At 42.5% G+C, this 24,082-nt stretch overlaps 1 protein-coding gene across 2 annotated transcripts in view; it reads left to right on the top strand.

Annotated features, from left to right (window-relative positions):
* The window catches only part of GLI3 (GLI family zinc finger 3), a 251,261-nt gene that overhangs the window by 213,187 nt on the left and 13,992 nt on the right, over nucleotides 1-24,082 (top strand). For both annotated transcript variants that reach the window (XM_035129597.2, XM_035129598.2), the window contains exons 12-14: nucleotides 18,813-18,962; nucleotides 20,277-20,441; nucleotides 22,480-22,770. In XM_035129597.2, the coding sequence (XP_034985488.2) occupies nucleotides 18,813-18,962; nucleotides 20,277-20,441; nucleotides 22,480-22,770 (606 nt within the window). The remainder of the gene's footprint in view (nucleotides 1-18,812; nucleotides 18,963-20,276; nucleotides 20,442-22,479; nucleotides 22,771-24,082) is intronic.

Raw genomic sequence — 24,082 nt, forward strand, 5'->3', positions numbered from 1 at the left:
TTTCAGACAATGATGATAGTGATGATCCAATTTGTTTAGTGTTCCCATTTGTTTTTAAGAAGAAAAATAATTAATTAAAAATGCAAACCAGAAAGAAATTAGGATCTAGCACAGCCACACTCTATGCTTTGTTTTATATTGGGGTTGTATGAGTTCTAAAGGCAACCCCAACCAGAAATCTGGTCATTGCATTCTGAACCAGATGAAGTTTCTGAGTCGCCTTCAGTGGTAGCCCCATGTAGAGTGCGTTGCAATAATGCAATCTGGAAGTTACCAGAGCATGGTATGCAGAGGCCAAGGAATATCTGTCCAAAAGGGGCCATAGCTGGTGAAGCAACAGTAGCTTGAAATGGGCACTTCTAGCCACTGAGACTACCTTGGCCTCAAGGGACAATGTACCTCCAAGCTATGAACATTCTCCTTGCAGCCCTGTCTGGAACAGGCATTTCCCCACCTCCTGAACTTGAACACATAAAACCTCTGTCTTTTCTGGGTTCACTTTCAGTTTCTTGGTCAGCATCCAACTTTTCACTGCCTACAAACACCTGTGTGGCACCTCCTTGCAGAAGATGCACCTCTCTACCCCAGCTTTTTAACACTTGGTGTGTGTGTTTGTGAATGTATCCACCCTATTCTTCCAGCTGCAATTGTTTAAACTGATTTCAGTATTGTATATTTCCATTGTTGCAACCCTCCTTGGGACCTTATGGTGAAGAGCAGATCGTAGTAGGAGTAGTAATGATAGTTATGGTTGTTACTCATTATTTTAAGTGCAGTCCTTAACCTGTGTACAGTCTGGGATATGACTCTTCAGTTTGGGCGTAGACACATTGGAGTTTACATGCTTAAATTCTATTCCAACTCAACAAACGGCAAGCCTAGAGAATCATAAAGTTGGAAGGTGCCTCAAAGGTCACCTGGTCCAACACCCTGCTAATGCAGGAAACTGCTGGTGGGCACTGCACTTATCCCCAACTCACAGACTCTTAACTTCAGCCAGATAATTGGCACTCCTTATCCTGGCAGAGTAGTAAGCATGGACAGAGGAGGACAGATCCTCGCTCCAAATGAACAGATACATGAATGCTGCCTTAGAGACGCCTGGCCAGTGTTCCATCTTGATCAGTATTGCCTATTTGGAGTGGCAGGAAGAGGCCTCCTCCAGGCTTCTTCCCTAACAGGTCTGAACCTGCAAGTTGTGTGTGAATCCACGTGCTCTACTGATCACGAGGCTTCATTCATGGTCCCACAGAACATGATGGATGATCTTTATTTCAAGCACCACAAACTCAGATTCTTCCACATTAAAAAAAATAAAATTTTGATCTGGCTACCTAAGTGTACATAAAGGGGCAGGCGGACAGCATCTTGCACAGTTCAGTATCTGGTTGGTCTTGTTACTTGTTATTTTGTGCTGTTAAGAACTTTCTGCTAAGCCATGTGGATCTTGATTTGGATAAATGTGGGAGTTTGGAAAGTTTCACATTCTTATTTAGAAACAGAATTTGCTCCGTTTCCCTGCTTTGTTCCATCAAACCACGTTATATGTTGGCTCATGAGATTAAGTAGTTTGTCTCTTCTAATATAAAATGATATAAAGCAGTTGGAATATAGAGTTACATTTTAACTCAAAGAGCCTTCTGGTACAATCCTTACTTCTGTGCTGTTTCCAAAACTCAGTGTTGTACTGCAGAGCAAATTCTTTTAAAGTATTGTATATTTACAGTAAAAAGTTTCGTAGTTTAGGCAGTATGTTACGATTTTTATGTATTCATTTCCATGGCACTCCTTCACACCCCACCTTCAACTTTTTGGCTGCAATTTATTCCTAGGGTACATTACCACATACCAAAGAAATTGAATTTATATTGTGAAACTGGAGCAGCAGAAAATCTGTTTTCTTTTTAGTCAACACGCTGTAGCTATTCAAAGTTGTATGTTAATACTAATTTGACCAATCTCATATCTGACGATCCTCTGATTGCAGTGATCAGCATGTTTGCGGCGGCATTCATTAGTTTGGCAAGTGTGGCAGAATTGTTTGGCTCAGTTCCCTATTAATGGCATTCCTATTCAGTAGAGTTGCTGACACAATACGTGAAAGGTATTCACTGACACAACCTTCCCCATCAAACTGAAAAGGCCTTTGAGAAATTCAAATACATGCAGATGGTAAAGGGCCCTGCTCCCATTTATTCCTCTCTGCCCCAGGTTTGTCTTGTTCATTATGGTGCTACACAACTGCTCTCAAAATGGGTATTGGGAACGAACTCGTGCACCACAACTGGTTCATATACACATGGTCCATCACCTGGGGACTTCACCATGAAAGCCAGAATTCACACTCTCTCTCTCTTATTGGATGCAGAAGTCCATATCGCTTAATATCACCTACAACACAGTGTTTTTCACTGAAGTCTCTTCCAGTCATCGGATATAGAGAAATCAAATGGCATACATGAACCAGTCCTTAGTATTGCTGGTGGATGATGGAAGGAGCTATTCATTTAATGGGCAGTGGGCTACAGAATCATGTGGTATGACACTGCAAGAAAGGGTACCACTTTGAAAAGGAAGACACATGGGAAATTACTATTTTTTTTAAAAAAAATTACAATTATATTTTGTCTGTGATAAAATCCAAGTCTGACTCAGAAATGAAATCCCCTGGTTCTCCCCTTGTGTTTTCTAGTAAACCTCTGTTCATAAACAGATAGGCCTCAGCTAGAGTATCAAGTCTTTTTCCTCACCGCAAGCTTAACAAAGGAGCCGGCAAACTATCACAGATTTCTAAAGTTGAACAGAGAAGATGATTAAGAGGCTTGGCATGCAAAGTTAGGTTCGAGTGAGCAGGGACAGAGAAGCACACAGAAATCCAGGCTGCTGGGGGGGGGGAGAGAGAGAGAGAGCTGGATTGAGGGGGAGAATTATTGAATGGGTTAACTGTGATTCCAGTCCCAACTCCATAACTCCTAATGTCCACGCTCCCTTCCACCTACCGTGTTTCCCCTTTTTTAAGACACCGTCTTATTACTTTTTTTTCTCAAAAAACCACAGGGTGGCTTATTTTTGGTGGGATGTCTTACTCGTATTTTTATTATGAGTCTGAGGGAAGGGAGGTGTGCGTCCCTGGCCCAGCCCTCTCTCCCCAGCCCTGGGATGTTCGCGAAGGGCTGCTCTCTCTCTCCTCTGATGTGGGGACTCACTTAATAGCAATCTGCTACACTGGAGCTTCTTAAATCTAAACCAGTATAATGGAATCTATCTGTGTGATACAGTCCTAGCAGTAGCCTATACGTAAAAGCAAATAAGGATCTCTACTAGCCAGCTGCCCAAGACTTAAGTTCCAACAATGTAACACTTTGTAGTGCTAAAATAAAAAAATTCCTTCAGTAGCACCTTAAAGACCAACTAAGTTTTATTTTGGTATGAGTCTTTAAGGTGCTACTGAAGGAATTTTTTTATTTTACTTCGACCCAGACCAACACGGCTACCTACCTGTAACCAGAACTTTGTAGTGCTATCACTGATAGCAAAGAAGCTACCTGCTGAGAACAAAGAAGCCAGCTAAACAGCAATTAAGATTGCTGACTTGGTAAATGGTAGCAATTAAGAAGCAATTGAGCTAGCAAGGTAAAATTTTGTGGGTAAAGGAAGCTAGGACCGGCAGTTTAACTTTTGTGCTCACAAACAGCAAGAAGGAAAAAGTCCTTAATTTTTTAAAAAAAGTCCCCAAGGCAAGGACTGCGATCCAGACTACTTACAAATCCTTAAAGGGGCAGCTCCACAGACAAGCAAGCATAAGGTAGAAAGGAAGGCTGCAAGGAGACAACAATCAGACACAGGAGACTGCCGTCAAGAGGAAATCAACAGGCAACTCATGGGTGGACGCATAGAATGGAAGGGAAAGGTGGAGGGAAGCGAGAGGTGGGTTCTGTGTGTGTGTGAGAGAGAGAGACAGAGAGACAGAGAGACACAGACGCGCACACGGAGATCTCTCCCTTAAAGGGAAAACAGCCTTTGCATTCAATCGCTCCTCTCCCGTCAAGAGGAAATCAACAGGCAACTCATGGGTGGACGCATAGAATGGAAGGGAAAGGTGGAGGGAAGCGAGAGGTGGGTTCTGTGTGTGTGTGAGAGAGAGAGACAGAGAGACAGAGGACACAGACGCGCACACGGAGATCTCTCCCTTAAAGGGAAAACAGCCTTTGCATTCAATCGCCCCTCTCCCGTCAAGAGGAAATCAACAGGCAACTCAGGGGTGGGCGCATAGAATGGAAGGGAAAGGTGGGGGGAAGCGAGAGGTGGGTGCTCTCTCTCTCTCTCTCTCTCTCTGTGTGTGTGTGTGTGAGAGAGAGAGAGAGAGAGAGAGAGAGAGAGAGACGCAGGGGGCGGGGGGAGAGAGAGAGACAGACGCGCTCACGGAGGTCACGAGGCTTCGGCAGCCAGCAGCTACGGCTCTTCAGTGCATTTTTACAAGCTTTTAAAGGAAATACGTGTCTGTGGAGCGACAGCAAAATGGAGATATTTTTAAGGGGGGGTTGGCTGGCGGGAGGGGGGTTATTGCTACTGGGTGAAGGGTCTATCAGTATGTCTTATTTTCGGGGTATGGCTTGTATCGCGCAATTGCTTAGAAATCCTGCTATGGCTTATATAATGACTACGTCTTAAAAAAGGGGAAACACGGTATCAGCATGGGTGGTGAGTGGGAGGTTTCTCTCCCTGAAGTGGTGCCTTGCTTTACGAACGCCCTGTAAGATGAAATTTTAGCTTAACGAAAGGATTTTTCTAGCGGAAGTTGCCTCACTAGACGAATTTGTTTTATGAAAAATTTGTCTAGCGAATCACGGTTTCCCATAGGAATGCATTGAAATTCAATTAATGCGTTCCTGTGGGCAAAAAAATAAAATAAAATAAAATTCAATGCATTCCTATGGGATTCGCTAGACGAATTTTTCATTATAAGAATTGGCCCGTGGAACGAATTAAATTCATCTAGCGAGGCACTACTGTACAGCAATGAGCCAGGATAGGGGGGCCGTGATGAGGTGAGGATTACAAGTGACCGAGTTTCATATTCAAGCCAAAGAATTACATAGTTTGGAAACCACTCAAGGCTAGGTGTACTTTAAAGGTAAAGGGACCCCTGACCATTAGGTCCAGTTGTGACCGACTCTGGGGTTGCGGCGCTCATCTCACTCTATTGGCCGAGGGAGCCGGCGTACAGCTTCCAGGTCATGTGGCCAGCATGACAAAGCCACTTCTGGTGAACCAGAGCAGCACATGGAAATGCCGTTTACCTTCCCACTGTAGCGGTACCTATTTATCTACTTGCACTTTGACATGCTTTCGAACTGCTAGGTTGGCAGGAGTTGGGACCAAGCAATGGGAGCTCACCCCATCACAGGGATTCGAACCGCCGACCTTCTGATCAGCAAGCCCTAGGCTCTGTGGTTTGACCCACAGCGCCACCTGGGTCTCTCTCTGAATTGCACCCCTTGAGCCTCCTTGTTGTGTGGAAACTCTGACATAGTACTTTGGCCCACTGCTGAAAACTTGAAATTCAGGACGATTTCCACAGAAGTCATGAAAATGTCAGCTTCCTCTGTTAGCCCTTGAGCTAATAACAAAGCAGCATAACATCCTGCTCTCAGAGAGGGGTGGCTTGGGGTGTCTTTAGTTTGAGATTGTGTAGAGGAGATTGGGGAAGAGCAAAAGGAACAAGCCAATTCAAACATCCATGCCATTATTATGGATATGACAGGCTGGGTGGCCATTCAGTAGCCAGACCTGGAATGTTTATTCTCTAACCCAGGTTCCACAAAGTCAGGTATTGGAACATGGGGCTTGGGGCTTGGCATTTCTATACTATTGACTCGCCAAGGATAGCAAAGCCACATTTTTAGTATTTATGCATGCCCTGGCCAATCCAGGTACCTCATGCTGCCTGCCAGTCACAGTTGCCAGTTTTGCAGAACCACCTCTCCTCTTGCCTGAAGAGTTCTCTGGAGCCTGAGCACATGGAGTCATCCTAAGTTGCTTACTTGGCCAGGTCCAAGCCTTAGACCATGAGGGCTTTTGGTTTAGGCCCCATTTCCTGTGATAATTGCTGCCTTTGCCGGCCTGCTGCTTTGCTGTTAGCTGACTCTCAGTACTTTTCCATGTAGACGTGTATCTCAAGTTAAGCAACGTGATCTTACTGGAATGAAAACCTTCCAGTCTTTCAGTACTCTACTACTAGCAAGCTCTCAAAGCCTGCGCAAACACCCAGAGACTTAAAATCTAGTTATAGGAATCCCTTTCAGGCTCAGCCAGAAAAATGCATTTATTTTGCATGTATAAATACTGTATATAATTTATCAGAGATTAAAAGGAACAACTGTCTTTATTTTTAAGATTAGGTGACTTCCTCTCTGCAGCTCCCCAGTGGATTGAGCGTATGTCCTAAGGCCAGGTCCTTTCTCGTGGGTCAGGAATGTAATAAGGCAGGTTTTCCTCTCTCCAGGATATTGTGTCTGCCTGACCATGTTTAAATTGCTACAGAAAGAGCTTCGGCAGAAATACAGTGTTTTCTTTGTACAGTGGCCAACAATTGATGCATCCTTGGGGACTTTTCTGTCTTTAGCACTAAAATGTCTATGGTAGACATGGTTAACCTATTGATGGGTGATGAAAACACCAATAGGATTGATTAATAGGCCATCCCTTTGAGACAGTAATGGTAGCAGTGGATTAAGTAAGGGTGTTTTAAACATGGTGAGGTGAAGAACAATAATCTCTGCTCTGCGGGAGCAATGGAGCCCAAGGAAGACCAATCACTGCTGATGTGTGCATTAGCATGTTTTCATTTTATGATGAGATGTGCAGAGATAAAAGCCTTCAGTCGTACCATATAAGAAAGCATCCAACTATGGATGGCTGAGCCACTTAGCAGTTTGGAACAGTTTGTTTATTCTTTATTTAGCTACCAACCACCACCAACCACTGTGCCCATAATCTGTAGAAAATTATTCTATATTTAATATGCGTCTATTGAGCATATAGACGCAGGTGGCGCTGTGGGTTAAACCACTGAGCCTAGGGCTCGCTGATCAGAAGGTCGGCGGTTCAAATCCCTGCGACGGGGTGAGCTCCTGTTGTTCGGTCCCTGCTCCTGCCAACCTAGCAGTTTGAAAGCATGTCGAGTGCAAGTAGATAAATAGGTACCACTACAGCAGGAAGGTAAACGGCGTTTCCATGTGCTGCTCTGGTTCGCCAGAAGCGGCTTAGTCATGCTGGCCACGTGACCTGGAAGCTGTACACTGGCTCCCTCGGCCAATAATGCGAGATGAGCGCGCAACCCCAGAGTCGGTCACAACTGGACCTAATGGTCAGGGGTCCCTTTACCTATTGAGCATATTAAAGTTAAGGATTCAATACACTACATTTTAAAAAATAATAATAATAAGGCCAATATGTTGAATTCTATGGAAGATTTATGCATGGAGTAATTTTAGGGGCCTATTCAAAGCACATCTGGTAGCACCCTTCCCTTCCCTTCCCTTCCCTTCCCTTCCCTTCCCTTCTTTCCACCATAGACACAGCTGCCATCAAAATTCAAAGCTGCTTTGGCAATTCTTGCAAGGTGAAACATCTCAGCATTTTGGGGGGGATTTCAAGGGAATTTCCAAGGAATTTCAAGGGGAGCCAAAAGAGTAGCAAAATTTTATCAAGAGAATTTTGGACTTCTGTATTCAGATCCCTCAAAAGGAGTCATGCAAGCTGCTAATCTACTTCTCTTATTTACTTCACTTTACTAAAATGTTAGCTCGCATCATATGGCCCAAATGAATGCTAACATCAGCAAACCGAAGGGGCCCCAGTTAGAAAAATACCACACTCAGATTTACCCTTTTACTCCAGTGCAAAGGTCTATGCATCACAGCAAAAAATGCTCATGACCTACAGGCCAATTTTACTGCTCAGGTTGCCTACTTGGGTGGGTAGTTTATCTGGGGCCAGTGTTTTGGAAGTGACTTCTTGACTGCTGTTTTGCTCCATCCTTCACTGCAAGGATGGGGGATGTGTGGCTCTTGGCCTCCAGACATTGTAGGACTACAATTCCCATCGTGACCAGGGGCAGGGGATCATGGGAGTGGTAGTCCGACAACATCTGGAGGACCACATGTTCCCCATCCCTGCCCTACTGAGTCATCTAAGTGGCATGATCTTCAAAGATTCATGGGTTGGGGAATGAAGATGGAGGAGGCTAGACAGCAAGGAAGGATTGAATAAGGTGAGACAGGGCCGCTGGTAGAGAAAGGGTGGCTTCAAGCAAGAGGTCTGTGTGCAGTGTTCTACTCTTTGTGGAAGAACTCATTATTCATGACATTAACATTTCCAAAATATCATAATTTGCTGATAGCTTCCATCAGTGTAAAGTCTAAGTACCAAATGCACAAATACTATGTACTAGTGGAGCAGAACCCTTTTCATGGAAAAGGAACCTCCTGCAGGCAGAATATTTTGATATTGGGAGCGGGTTATTCAGACATGCAATTGAAGTACAGGTGACTCTCAATTTATGCTGGGGTTACATTTTGGAGTTAGCACATAAATTCAAAATTGCATATAGTGAAAACACATGGCACACAGGATTCCCAAAACCTTCTTTTTTCCCAGACACCCTCCCCCATTTCAACCCCCTCTTTAAAAATTATACATTTTTTGCCAATCGTGTAAAGCTGAATGCACACAAGTTACATGTGCAGAAGTTGAGAGTTACCTGTACTAGCATACATATTGAAGTGTAATATTCCCAAGAAGTTCTTATTACCCGATTTATTTGATCATTTAGATCAGCCACCTTTGATTTTCCAAAGGTTTATCAACTACTTACCAGCTTCTGGGATGAATAATGCTTTTTTTTTGTATCTCATATTATGAAATCAACTGCCCAGTCTGTTTATGGAAGTACTGTAGTTAAAATTAATGCACAGAAAATGAGGAAGAGTGCCAGACCAAGCAAGCATAAGCATGGATGTGCAGTAGTGCTTGCTTTTCACGGTGTTCTAATAAATAGGCCCTGCTTATCCCTGAGTATTTGAAGGAGCTTAAGATATTATGGCACATTATGGATTTGCAAAGACTGATGCCCCCTAACAACCCGAGAATGGCTTAAATCTTTACGTCATTGTTTCAGCCACACACAACTCCATGTTTATGCAGTGTGGAAGTTGTAGTAATAGATTATTACTGGATGGGCATACAAGGATTTGTTTGCTTCTGAGTTAGGGGAGTTGGAGAGCCTTTGGCCCCAGCCATAGGTTCTCCACCCCTAAATTAGCCTATTGTTTCTGTTGTTGTTTATTAAACATGCATGCCCCCTTCATGCAAAGATCATAGGGTGGTTCACAACATAAAAATACAAAATGAAAGCACAAAATTCAAATAAGACAAAAGAAAACCAAGCCAATAACCCCCTACCCCACACACATTTAAAAGGCCATAAAATGTTTATCTGCCCAGCGCCTGGTTGAAGAGAAATGTTTCCTCCTAGCGCTGGAAGATACGTAATGAAGGTGTCAGGCGAGCCTCCTTGGGGAGACCATTCCACAAACACAGAGCCACCACAGTTTTCAGTATTGTAAGTTGAGTTTGTGTTCTGAATGTATGCTTGTGTGAGGACATTATCATATAATTGTAGAGTTGAAAGGGACCCTGAGGATCATTCAGTCCAACCCTATGCAATGCAGAAATCTCAACTAAAACATCCATGGCAGATGGCTATCCAACTTCTGCTTAAAAACCTCCAAGGAAGGAGAGCCCACAAGGGAGTCCATTCCACAGCTCTTAGCATTGGAAAGTTTTTCCGTATGTGCAGTTGGAATCTCCTTTCTTGTAGCCAAGCCATTGGTTCTTGTCCTACCCTCCAGGGCAGTAAAAAACAAGCTTGCTCCATCTTCATGTGACAGCCCTTTGGATATTTCAAGATGGTTATCATATCTCCTCTCAGTCTCCTCTTTTCCAGGCTAAACATACCAAGCTCAACAATTCTTCATAAGACTTGGTTTCTAGAGCATGCATCGTGTCAGCTCATCACATAAATCGCTGAGGGTGGATGTGTACAGAAATGCAAAATATTTATATACTGCCAACTGATAATCTTTACCCAGAGTGAAACAAGGACTGAGAGATTGGGGTGGGGGGTGGGGCTCATTTAATCTCACTGTAAACAAGTGGTACAGTGACAATTAAGTATTATTATTATTATTATTATTATTATTATTATTATTATTATTATTATTTGACAATCACTCGTAGCCGAGTAAGATTGTCTTCCATAAACACGGTTTTAACAATGAGTCTGTAAGTGACTGTGGAGGCCAATACTGGACCCACACATCCTTCCACAGTGGGGACATTGGTTCCTAGGCAGGAGTTGATCACGGTATGGATTTGCCAAGCGTGCCTTCCTCTTAGCACGTTTCTTCCTTGCATCCTGACTAACCACATATATAAATACAATGAGATTTAAAATACCATAAAGCAATACAAAAGAATCATTAAAATGACTGACAAATCCTAAGTGAATTTAAACAACTGAATAGGCCTGTCAGCATTAAAAAAACAAAACTCTACAGGAGATGGTTGGAATTTAACAGCCAAGTATGTTTTCCAAATCTCTGTTGGATGAGTATTCCTCAGCATGAGCCTGGAGACACCTTATGACTGACTTGTAGCTGAAAGCAGTCAGGCCTCTGTAACATGGGAGACAACCATCAATTCTCAGTGATCATGATGATATATTGCAAGTCCAGGCAGCACTTACTGAACCAAGTTGTTTATGGCTTTTGTATTATTACAGGGGCCTTGAACCTGGCCCAGTAGCACCTGGACAGCCAGTGCAGATGTTCTAACAAAGATGCCCCATGCTGTCAGCCATGTGCCCTGAGCAATCGGGCTGCTGCACTAGGCACTAGCTGTAGCTTCTGCTCTTGATTATTTATATCAGCTGGCAGTATATAAACAGTTTTTAAATAAATTTAAAAAGGAATGGTCTGTATTTTCCATGTTTAAATATTTGCTGAATGTCAAAGAGAATTGAACGTGAAAAGCAACAAGAAATTGTTCAAAGTTCCATTCCCAAATGAAAGTTCGCATTCCGCTTATAAGGCCATTGTGGGAACTGCTTTCAGGTGCAGTTCAGAGATTTTTGAGCTGATTCAAACTAGTTTGTTCCCAGAACTGTTTTTTGTTTGCTTAATAGGCTAGAATTTTCTTGTTAGACCAGACCAAAGCTTCATCTAGCCCAGTGTTGCTTCCAGAAATGACAAGTTAGATGCTTAGGGAAAGTCTCCTGCATCTTGTATTCGGAGCTGGGTCTGACAAATGTCAAATAGCTTATTCTCTGTGAATTTGTTGAATCCTCTTTAAAATGATTTTTTTAAAGTGGCTGCAAGTTCCATAAGCCTGACGTTGTGTTGAGAAGTACATCCTTTTGACTTTCTTGAAACTATTGCCAGTCATTTTTGCCTGGTTATTTTTGCCCCAAAGAGGATCCGACAAACATGATGAGCTGTGTAGTACATACAAAAGAATCCAAACCCTCCCCCCCCCATAATAATCATAAGGCACAAAATTAAATTTTGTTAGGAGGAAATCCTCATCTAGTCCCTGGAATGTGACATTTCATGGGTATAATAAGGTTAAAAACATTATAAATTGAAACTCTCTAAATCCTTATTATGCTCTGTACTAAAGCTTCTGTTTTACATAATACTCTTATTTCAGAAGGCTCTTTGTTTTTGCAGACTAAAATCTAGCCATTCTCTCCCATAGCGGAGACCAAGGGAGTCAAAAACACCATGAAAAATCCAAAGGTAATTATCGGAATAAAAGAACCTGGAAGTAGATCACAGGCTTTGGAACGTTTTCAAGGGAATTCTGTTGCAAGTTTTATGTTGTTTGAAATATTGCATGTTATTTGTGGCAACTTCATTCTTTTATACATGCTCTTTCCAGAAAGAAAGGTAGCTCTCAAATTGTAGAAAGGGAAACAGAGTGCATGAGGAGCCTCACAACAAAATGCTGTCTGCTTGCACGTCTGAAGGTCCAACACCACCACCAAAGTTCTCCCTTCCCAAGCAGGAGGTTGCCCAGAGTGATTGAACAGATGAGAGCTGGCTGCCAATGGAGCAAGAGGCAGGGCTGGCTGGCTGGAGAGCAAGTGAATGGGCAGTCCTTTTCATCCCCCCTGCCATCCAGTTTGCAGTTGTTCTCTCAACAGTCAGCCAGAATTCTGTGGGTTCTGAGCATGTTCCCTCCTCATTGTTGTCCCTTATCAATTTCCTTTTTAAGATTCTTTTGATACTTCTGAAAACCTCATGGTTACCCTGAGTCTATTGATACCTCCCTCTTAGATGTTGCCATTTTGGTTGCACAAGCAACAGCACAAGGAGAATAGAATCAGAATGTAGGATAACACATTGCAGGTTGTTGCAGAACAAAATGTTAGCTGTAAATGCATCTAGGTTCTCTTTAGGTCCATGCATATAGGTAATGGCTGTCCAAATGAAGTATAGGTGGTTGTTGGGGAAAATGTTCCTAGATGCTGCTTGCTGGGTTTTGTTCATCAAAATGATTATAGTAGGGACTTGGCCAAGTCCAGACACCTAGGCTCTCAGTAATGTGTTTTGCATGGTGGGGACTGGGACCAGGCATCAGGAGTTTATATGCTTGGGATAGTCTTACATGTTGTTGTTGTTGTTGTTGTTGTTGTTTAGTCGTTTAGTCGTGTCCGACTCTTCGTGACCCCATGGACCAGAGCACGCCAGGCACTCCTGTCTTGCACTGCCTCCCGCAGTTTGGTCAAACTCATGTTCGTAGCTTCGAGAACACTGTCCAACCATCTCGTCCTCTGTCGTCCCCTTCTCCTAGTGCCCTCCATCTTTCCCAACATACAAATACATACAAATGCCCAATATGTATGAATCTTCCCAAAGGGTTGGAAAGGTCACAGGCATCTAGTGTACTGTGCATATGTTTGTATTCATGATCACTCACCTATAGGCCTGAAAGCATGATGAGTGCCGCAACCCCATAGTCACCTTTGACTGGACTTAACTGTCCAGGGGTCCCTTACCTTTACCTTACCTTTATATGTGCTAGGGATTGAGCTGGAACCATCTCCATCTCGCCCAGTATTGTCTACTGGGTCCCCATCTCCTGATGCTTTTAACCGCCGATGCCAGGAAGTGAATCTGGGACCTTCTGCATGAACAAAGCATGAACTAGCCCCTGCTAAAGGAAGAGGAGGAAGGATGGCTGGACATTGTAGACCAGTGGTTCCCAACAGGGGGTCCGCGGACCCCCAGGGGTCCGCAAGCTATGCCAGAGGGGTCCGCAAGATGCTATTAGATTAAAAAATATATTAAATATATTTTGTATGATAACAGATTTTTTGTTTTGGCCGCTTCCTGCATGAGCAGAGTAGCGCAAAACTAGAATTAGATAGAGGCAGTAGTTCTGCTGTATGCCGTTAGGTGGCGCTTTACAAACGCTACTGTTTTGCAAAGAGGCAGCGCGCGCATTCTGCTAACGCTCACCTCCCCAAGATGCTTTGCGCGCGCTGGCTTCATTTGTGCGCTACTGCGCAGGTACCCTGTCTTCTCCATTCCCCTCCCTCCTCCCTGGCGTGCGCTGCCTCTTTGCAAAACAGTAGTGTGTTGTAAACAAAGCGTTGTTTTTCGCGGAAGCTACAGTTCGCGTAGTTAAAAATGGACCGTTGGTTAAAAAGTGGTTCATCTCATTAAGAACTGAAAATTAAAACTAACTGTATACTCTGTTGTAACTGTAAAAAACGTATAAATATAAAATATAAAAACTCTTAATTTGGCTCTCACTTTTTAATTTTAGGATTAGGAATTAATGGGGGTCCTTGTCACAATAGCGGCTCGATGAGGGGTCCTCGAGAAAATTTTGTTGGGAACCCCTGTTGTAGACAGTGATCCCATTACCTCTCACATGGCTGATCCAGCACTCTGCCATTTGAGCTAACTCACCCCTGTACCAAGACAGAAAAAGAGCTTAAACTAGAGGCAGGTGTGTGGCAGGAAGAAAGTACTGCTGTGTTAGCTGGGCAAAGATTATGGTACATACTGATACAGGCCTGGTCAATGCAAACGCTTTCTGCTACCTGATAATCTTCTGTTCAGTTCTGTGTTTGGTTTCTGATGCCAGAGAACTTAACATTCTAGTATTCACTAGACTACATTGCATCTTCAGGTGCACCATGCCAAGGTGAGGTAAGCTAAGGTTTGGCTTAGCAGGTCATCCAAATGAGGACGCGAGGTTAAGCTCACCTCAGTACCCACAGGCTGTAACCAAGAGTTGTTCTCAGTTACAGCACATGATTAGTGAGGAGAGAGCTTGACCATGAGATCTGGTTGGGATAACACTCTAAGCCAAACCTTGGAGGAATTCAGTCTATGGCTAATGTGCTGAGTCGGTAACTGTGCTTGTGAAGTCAAAGTTGAAAAGATTCTCAGCTTCGGTTGTCAAGGCTTTGGTTGCGTATATGAGAGTGTACACTTCATGTAATATGCGTGTTTAATGCTTGAAGCTTCCTTTAGACTGCCTGCACAGTTTAGCCAGTTAACTCATCCCTTTTTGGCATTTGTTCAAATCACAATCCCATAAATGGGATTTAAATGAAGTGTTGTATACTATTTGTGGCAACTCTGTGTAACTTCTTTAATCGCTTTGTAAAAACTGCAGTACAGTGGTACCTCGGTTTAAGTACACAATTGGTTCTGGAAGTCTGTACTTAACCTGAAGCGAACTTTCCCATTGAAAGTAATGGAAAGTGGATTAATCTGTTCCAGACGGGTCCGCGGAGTACTTAAACTGAAAGTACTCAAACCGAAGCATACTTAAACTGAGGTATGACTGTAGATCTTACTGCAGACGTCAGAATACTGACCGTATGGTGTGTGTTGAAGATTCAGCAAGTGGTTTTAATTAAAGAGAAGGGATAGCCAAGCAGGACCTGGTAAGAGCAACACAAAATTCAAAAGGAAAAAAACAAAAACTGAAGCTAAGATTGTGAGGTGTAAACAGTCCCACTCTCCACACAGACACCTCTAACATTGTATGTTGTATCTTGGATTTTAATTGTGTTGAAATTGTGCAGCCAATCTTGGCTAAAAAGCGTACGCATGGTACGCATAATAAAATAGATAAACAGCTTCATTCTTACTAACACAATTACTTTTCTATTTGAGTGCTGTGCTGTGCACTCATATATATTTGCTTTTTAAAAGAACAAGGGCAGATATCAGGGAGGAAAGGAAGAGACCTAAACTTAGGAGAACGCTGGTGTCAGCCTTGCAGAAATAGAAGATGTGAAAGGAAGTAAGATTAAGTTAATTCAGGATGAGCACCGAGGACTCGTTTTGTGGGTGCTGGGAAAATGAGTGAGGTGGGAACAAGGCCTATGAGATTGCCTTATCCCGCAAGTGCCCACTTGGACTGCTTCAATCAGGGGAATTGGCACTGCCACAGATGCCATGGAATACCCGTTCCACATTAGTAGGAAATCGGATTGCTTAGTGTGGTAGCGCCTTCACTTTGGAACTCCCTCCTTTTTGAGATCAAACAGGTGTCTTCGCTGCACTCTTTCCAGTACCTGCTAAAAACTTATCCATTTAGACAAGCCCATCTAGATGCTTTAGAAAGTTGGAGTGAATTTCAATTAGAATTGGAACTTTTGTATGTTTTAAAGTCTGGTTTTGAATGCTTCTCAGTTTTATTGTTTTATCTTTTTGCAAACCACTCTAAGGTGTTTTACAATCAAGCAGTGTATAAAATTTCATGAAATTAATTAATTGATTAAACAAGTTACTTTTTCTTACTCCCAGAAAGGACAGGTTTTGAAGTGAAAGCAGAAGCTTGTGAACATTTGGCTTTCCTCTAGAGGACATGGTTCTCAAGCTAGTTTTGAGAAAGGCAGCTTTAGGATGAATATTGATTATTTCACGAAGACTATTTTATTTCCTTCCCTTCCATGAAACTTCCCAAAACTATTTAACAATAAACATCTAAGCAATTAAACACAAACACACTCGCAGACTGCTAGTTTTGGGGGGACTTTAACATCCGCACTGAGGCAACTGGCTCCGGGGGGCTCAGGACTTCATGACTGCCATGGGGCTTGTCCCAACATGTCACCGGTCCAACTGTGCCAGGGAGGTGGTTAATACATCGTTTCGAAAGGGGGTGTTCGCTGCCTGCTTCAAGGAGGCAGTGGTAAAATCATTCCTCACGAAACCTTCCCTAGATTTGGAGAATCTAAGTTATTATGGGCCAATTGCCAATCTCTTCTTCTTGGGCAAAGTTCTTGAGCAGGTAGTCACAGAAAAGAATCAGCCTCTCTGGGAGGGAACTGATTTTCCAGACCCATTTTAGTCGGGGCTTAAGCCTGGTTTTGGCACAGAATTGCTTTGGTCGCCCTGTATGATGACTTCTGTTGGGGACTCTCCTTCCTTGGAGGTTTTAAAGCAGAGCTTGGATGGCCATCTGCAATGGATGCTTTAGTTGAGATTCCTGCATTGCCAGGGGCTGGAGTAGATGACCCTCAGGGCACCTTCCAACTCTACAATGCTATGCTTCTATTATCTTATTTTGTTCCTCTATTCTGATGAGGACAGAGCTGTTCTTTCTTTTTTGTAATTTACTTACACACACACACACATCAGATGTGCTGAGCTGTTCATTTAATAAATTGAGGGTTTTTTGTGGTCACTTCTTTTTCTTTCAGGAAATGGGAAAGCACATAAACCTCTCCATTCTGCCCTGATTCACTTTCAAAATATTGCCATCTGCACACTCTCAGTGCAGGCCCATGTAATATAAATGGACTACAGAGATATGCACTTGAAGTCGAATCTCTTAAAGATTACATGCTGTACTCAGTCCAGCACATCTGTTCAGTTCATATGCCGTGTGTCCCATTGTAACTTAAAACACACACACACACACACAGGGAGAAAGAGAGAGAACAAATGGTAATAAAAAAAGTTGTCTCTTATAAGGAGCTTACATCTGTTTGCCACAGGGATGCCATATGATTGTGAAGATCAGCAAGCCTGTTTGGTTGGCTATATTTCTGTGGCCAAATATGAACTACTGACTTTCCATGAGCTACTTAGGGAGAAGGTATTAAGTGAACTGTTCCCTCCCAACTTTTTGGGTCTGGTATCAAACCTGAACTAGGCAGCCACCTAGTGGCTATGGTGATTGTGTTCTTGTTTGTTTATGTGAATGTTTATTTATGTCAATCTTTATGCCACATTCTCTGCCATTCATACAACACCCGCAGCAGTTTACGAAACAGAAGAAGAAAACTCTGTACTCTCCTAACTCCAAATAATCTATAAAGCACACATCACAGTGTGGGTTTTTGTTTTAATCCATGCAGTTAGGAAACCATGCAACCATTTAAATCAGCACAGATCTGCCCAGAGGAAAAGCTTTTGGGCGGGAGTGGAGGCAGATTTTAAAAAATGACCTGGGACCTGACCCACTCCATCTAGGGCGGGCCTTCCATAATGATTCCGCCAGAGAGAAACTTCAGCCCTGCTCCCTCTCAGGGCGTTTTTGCCGACATCTAAAGAGCCATGGAAGCTATACAGAAGAAGGTGCTCCCTGATTTATGCTGTCCCTAGGCTGTTTAGAAAATACTGAGGTTGCCATTTTGGCCACCTTGAGAAGAAAAAACACTGAACTGTTGAGTCTTAAAGACAGACCAAGAAACTGCATTAGGTACCAGGAGGTCTCCAACTGTTACACCAAGTCTTACAAGATTGTTGTAAGATTTGCAATATAATACAGTATATGTAAACAGCTTTGGACTATTGCTATGATTTTTGTTACTGCACTCTCATATTGTTTTCCTTTTGAATGTTTGATCTTCATAGTTTATTTCATATATATATATATATATATATATATATATATATATATATATGGGCAATGTAAGCATATATTCTACCAAGTTTCTCCAGTGTTGTATTCCAAATGCAGCATTCACATGATACGAAGACTATTGATGATAGTGGTTTGTTTTCACACAGTCAGGCTATTGTGTAATTGTTGCAATCATTTCATGGGAAATGTAGAAGTATGAATGTCAGCTTTATTTAAAATACAGTGGGTTGATAAATTCCATTTTTTATCTGGAACCCTTTGAAACATATCAGTTACAGTACTTCAAAAACAATATGGGTCTGATCCGGGCAGTCAGCTCATGTTGAATGCAATTTATTCAGGTTAAATTTTATGTGAATTACTTAATTGGAACAGAGGACCTGTGCCAAAGCAGGTGATGTGGTATAAAGTACACCAGCAACTAGCAGGAAAAATAAATTAAATTAGGTTAGAACATTAAATAATTGCCAAATAGCTGCTACATATGGCAGTTCCCAACGTTTTATCACTTTCACGCACTTAACTCTGAGCAACTTAGAATATTCAGAAGAAGAAAGAGGCGGCCCTCAGACAAACTTTGTAAAAAGAAAAAAGACATTCACTTAGAAATTATCCAAAGTAATAGATTTCCTTCTGCTTACTCAAAACCAGTTGGCTTTAATTGAGACCGATGGGCTTACAGAAGTAGGTGTAACTTATTTGTTAATATGAAGGCCATTCTGTACACAAAAGTATCATTGTGTTGTTCTGCTTCCAGGCCAATTAGCCTTGACTTGACCTGATGTTTTTAAGCATATATGAAGAACTGACAGAAAGTGACATTCATGTTCTTTGTATCCATACAGCATATAAACAATGATCACATACATGGGGAGAAGAAGGAGTTTGTATGTCGATGGCTGGATTGTTCTCGAGAGCAGAAGCCATTCAAGGCTCAGTACATGCTGGTGGTACACATGAGACGGCACACGGGAGAAAAGCCACACAAATGCACTGTGAGTCAACAGCCCCAAATAAAATCAGTGGGCCCCATTGTCTTGTTTCCATTTCCCCTTTGCACAAACGTGATTTGGGCAGGTTTTGCTGCCTCATGAAACACTACTGCCTATAATGTGACCCTTTGCACAGCGCACAGTTAACTTAATCTTATGTGATCTCAAAGTGGAGTGGCTAATCGGTTGTCGCTGGACTACAACTTTCATCATCCCTGATTATCAGGCCTCATCCTGACAAGTTGCCCATCCCTGTGCCAGAAAGGTGGGCAGTGGCATAGCCCGATGCTCAATGACATTGTGTTATTCAGCATGGCTGAGCAGGCTGCAAAGGAAGTTCAGAAGATCTCTCTGAACTTGTGTGCAACAAAATGGTATTTGAGATTAAGTTGAAATGGAATATTGTAAATGATATTTCAAAATCCACATGCTACCTATATTTAAAATGCACTCTGCAGTACTGGTTGATGGAGAAAAACAGCATCTTCTCTATTAAAGACGGTCAGAATTCTGTCCTTTTGATTACATTTCATAAAACCAGCTGAAGAAATGGTTTGTCATCTGGTGTCCAGGGGCTTTAGATATAGAACCAGCTTTTGCAACTGATAGCCTAAGTAAAGGGTTTTTTTCCGGTGAGTTTTTTTAGAACAGTTCTATCTGTCTTTACATTTTAGTTTTTACATTTAGTTTTTATTGTGGTATGCATTTTTATGGTTTTATTGGGATATTTAGCAGATTATAAATATTTCTAATAAATAACTGGAGCTGTCTTCCATGAATTCATCCACGTACTTCAGTAAAGCCAGTTTAGCTTTACCATCATCAAGCCTTGTGACAGCGAATTACATAAGAATTCACTGCTTTTTGGTTGTTCAGACTCTTCTGATCACTTTTTCCATTTAGATACTGAGTGCTGAACTACAACCAAACAAGCAAAAAAATGAAAATTAAGGACTTTCAGCCTGATTCAGTGCATGTTAGTCAGAAGTAAGACTCACTTTATTAAATGGGGCTTATTCCCAGGTAAGCATGCAAAGGAAGGCAGACTCAGAATTGCATTACAGTGTCTAAACAACCCTTCCCTTTATATTGATGCAAGCTAGGCTTTTATCTTACATACTTTTAACCAGGGATTATGATGGGCTCAACAAAACAAAAGAAAGAAATCTTGAACACATTGCTATTATGGCCAGATCTCGGAAAGCTGTTCTCCCTTTGATGTGGTGTTATTTCATTGGCTTATCCTCCACCCTCGCAGCCTCTACTTTCTGTAACACCAAGTGCTCAGAATAATCCATATTTGCATGTTGTCTGCAGTTTGAAGGTTGTACAAAGGCCTACTCCAGGCTGGAAAACTTGAAAACTCACTTGAGATCTCACACTGGAGAGAAACCATATGTCTGTGAGCATGAGGGCTGCAACAAAGCATTCTCAAATGCGTCTGATCGTGCCAAGCACCAAAACAGAACTCATTCCAATGAGGTAAGGAAGCACATGGGCAGTAAAATCCCCCAACCATGCACAGACATAATCCTGTCAAAAGAATTTATTGTGGAATATATACCAAGAAGAAACACCCCACAACTTTGAAGATGTGAAACTAGTACATTGCATACATTTTGAAGGTAATGAATCATTTTAACAGTATGTTTTTAAAAGGCATCTTTAAAAAAAGCAAAGGTTGCTTGAAATAATGTTCCTTGATTTCTATTCAGCTTATTTCAAGTACTTGTTATTGAGATCACCACTATGCCTAATGGATACGCTTCAGCTGATGTGCCACAAACAATGGCTTGTGTTCTGTTGTACCCAGAGAAACATCCTGTGTGACACAGCCAATCCAGGCAGCCCCTTATTCTATAAGAAAAGTTGTGTGAAGGGTGGCACAAACTTCCTTGTGCCATAGCTTGCTTGCCCTCCTATCTACACCTTTGTCACTTCACAAATGATGCCAAAAACACATAAAGCAAAGCCCCACAACAGACAAAAAGCACGGCTTGGCTAGAAGGCCAGCCGCGGCTTCTTCATATTGCTGTTCTATCCTGATGGGGGCTTTATTACAGGAGCTGGATGGGAGCAGTAAACAAGAAGGAAACTGGTGGAAAATTGGGTGTCCTGACTTGATCCACCATTGGATACAACCCTCTGTTTATAAATCTTACAATATTTCTGTAGTGCATTAGGCCACTTCTATGTGCCAGTCCAATAGAACAAAGCACTAGGTCATAGGAGCAATCCTAAGCAAGTAAACAAATTGAAATATGGACAGGAACCAACTTAAGGACTTGCTCTAGTCCACGGACCGTCCGTCCCATTTTGCTGCCTGAGGATTGATTATGTGGCTGCAGCTTCCAGCAAGGTTTTGGAAAAGGTCCACGAGATCTCATCGGAAGCTGCTGCCACTTCTCTAGGGGGGGCGATGGGGGGCAACCACACTTGGTATTCGACCACTTGTGACTTGCTACCTCAGTTGGCCTCATAGGCAGGCAGGCCCTGCTCCAGTCCAGTGGAAAAGTTTACTTTTTATCTTCCCAAAGCTGATTCCACGCCACATCACAAGCTGCTTTTGAAACTGCTGTCAAGTTCCAATGAAATTAATGGGGGGGGGGGCTGTTCCTCTAAAGTTCCCCTTAGGCTCACAGAACTACTTCATAATTCTTTTGAACTTAGTTGAGGTGTGCAATGTTTTCTGGACTGAAAACAAATCAATGCTCATTATGTAATTATTCAAGGTTCGAGGTATTTTCTACCCCTAAGAGCCACTTCACGTGTAGCATTTTTCCCTCACAGAAAAATAAACACCCATGTCACATGATATACATGTTATTTTCCTCTGCATGTATCATAAGATATATTGAATTAACGAAGGGAAAATGTCATACAAGAAGAATCCCAAAGACTTGCAGCGCTGTTTACTAGTGACACCTGCTGGTTAGTCACTGACAGTGTTAAGTGAGATTGGAATCCCTTTGGCGTTCAGTATTCTCTTAAGAGTCTAGTGAATATCAAGATAAAGAAATCAGAGTAGAGAATGAGAACTGTGCAGAAGTGATTCAAGGATTTATGTTGTTTCCCCAAAGCCCTTCCACATATTCAAAGCATGTACATTGCACTTTGAAAGGAGCTCAGCATCATACACAGCAGGCCCATATTGCTTTGGTACTCTCCTGCCAAAAGAATTACAGAATTGGCAGTCTCCCAGATGAATTTTCATAAGAGTGGGCCAAGGACCAATGGCAACAAAGCCATCAGGGACTGATTTCATAGGAAAGCACACTGAGGCATCCTAGTACCAAGATTAGAGAGCTTGGATTTAACCTCTGTTAATTCTGCTTCACTCTTATGAGTCTAAACCTGCAGACCTGTCCACAAGTACTAGGCACTTCAGAGCCCACCAGCCATTGACTGAAAGCTAACATCCACAGCCTGTGGCCTCTGAATGTAGCAGTAGTATATAGCATTGTTAAATGCTGCATGGAAGAACTCATAACCAATACTGGGCATTTCTTTCCACTTGCAGAAACCCTATGTCTGCAAGATACCGGGGTGCACAAAGCGCTACACAGACCCCAGTTCTCTCCGGAAGCATGTGAAAACGGTGCATGGTCCTGAGGCGCATGTCACCAAGAAGCAGCGTGGAGACGTCCACCCAAGGCACCCACCCCCAAGAGACCAAGGCAGCCATTCTCAAACAAGATCCCCAGGCCGTCAGACTCAGGGCGCGATTGGTGAGCAAAAAGACCTCAGCAACACTACCTCAAAGCGTGAAGAATGTCTCCAAGTGAAAGCGGTCAAGTCAGAGAAGCCCATGGTATGCAACATCTTGTGCTTTCCATTTAAGATTGTGGGTGGTTCATTGATTGTGAAATACTGCAACTCTTAAGCCTTTGGTTGCTTTTCTTTTCAATAACCTGTTACAAATGGAAATAAATTGTATCTGGCAGCTCTAATATACAGCGGATGCTCAGGTTGTGAACATGATCCATGCGGGAGGCACGTTCGCAACCCGCAGCGTTTGCAACCCGCGTCTGCGCAGGTCGCGATTCGGCGCTTATGCACAAAGCGCAATTGAGCGCTTCTGCACATGCACGCGCGCTGAAACCCGGAAGTAACCCATTCTGGTACTTCCGGGTTCAGCACAGAGCACAATCCGAAAAGACGCAACCTGAAGCGGTATGACTGTAATGTAATGTTTGGAAATCAAACAGTGTGAAACTATTTGTAGATTAGATAGGCTTGAATACTTACATGCTTTGCATCTTGACTCAAAAAGCCATTCGTGGTGCCTCTGAATATTCAGTTCTACTTACCATGTCTTGGTGAGAGGTGACAAAGCAGGAAGCAACTGTGGGCTTCCCCATCTTGGATGTGCTTGTGCACCTACAGTTTCCCCACAACATTTGCATGTTAAAAATTGGTAGTAGTGTCCAAGACGTACCCATTAACCACCACAAAAAAACAGGAAATTAAAAATTCATTCACACTTCAGTTGGCATAACAGAACTCACATGCGTTACTCCATTGGTATTGAAAATGACTTGTCAAGATTGACCAGGTGCACAGCAGAGCATGATATCCAGTGCCATTATAACCCTGAATAAATAGCCCCTCTGTTATCTGAAGTTTGGATGATCATTGCACTGTGCCATTCAGATAAATGAGGCTTTATTTAGGGCACAATCCTGCAGGAAGCTCTCCTATGCAAGTTCCACTGAAGTGAACGTCATCACCATTCATTTTGATGGTAATCACAGGAGAACTTTCCCCACATTCATGTTTTTTGTGGTAATTGGTTTAAATTTAGTTCTTTCAAATTCATAAACGCGTGGAGACAGGGCTAATAACCTATATAAATGTTGCAACAATGTTTATTAATGTCTAAGTAGAATGAATTGCAAAGAATTCTGATTTCAAATTCTTAAATATCAAGTGAAAACAATGAGTTTGTAGGTCAAAATGAAAATGATCTGCACAACCTAGTTCTCACTGTGTTGGTAAACCTTTACCTGGGTGTAGCACTTCAGTTTGTAGGTGTGGTGGGCTTTCATAGCTGAATGCACCTCCACAAAAAGATTCCGGCACACAGAAAATTCATGTGAAAGAAACCTTCTCCTTGACATCTC

The sequence above is a fragment of the Zootoca vivipara genome, chromosome 12, assembly GCF_963506605.1.
Source record: "Zootoca vivipara chromosome 12, rZooViv1.1, whole genome shotgun sequence".
NCBI classification, from domain to species: Eukaryota; Metazoa; Chordata; class Lepidosauria; order Squamata; family Lacertidae; genus Zootoca; species Zootoca vivipara.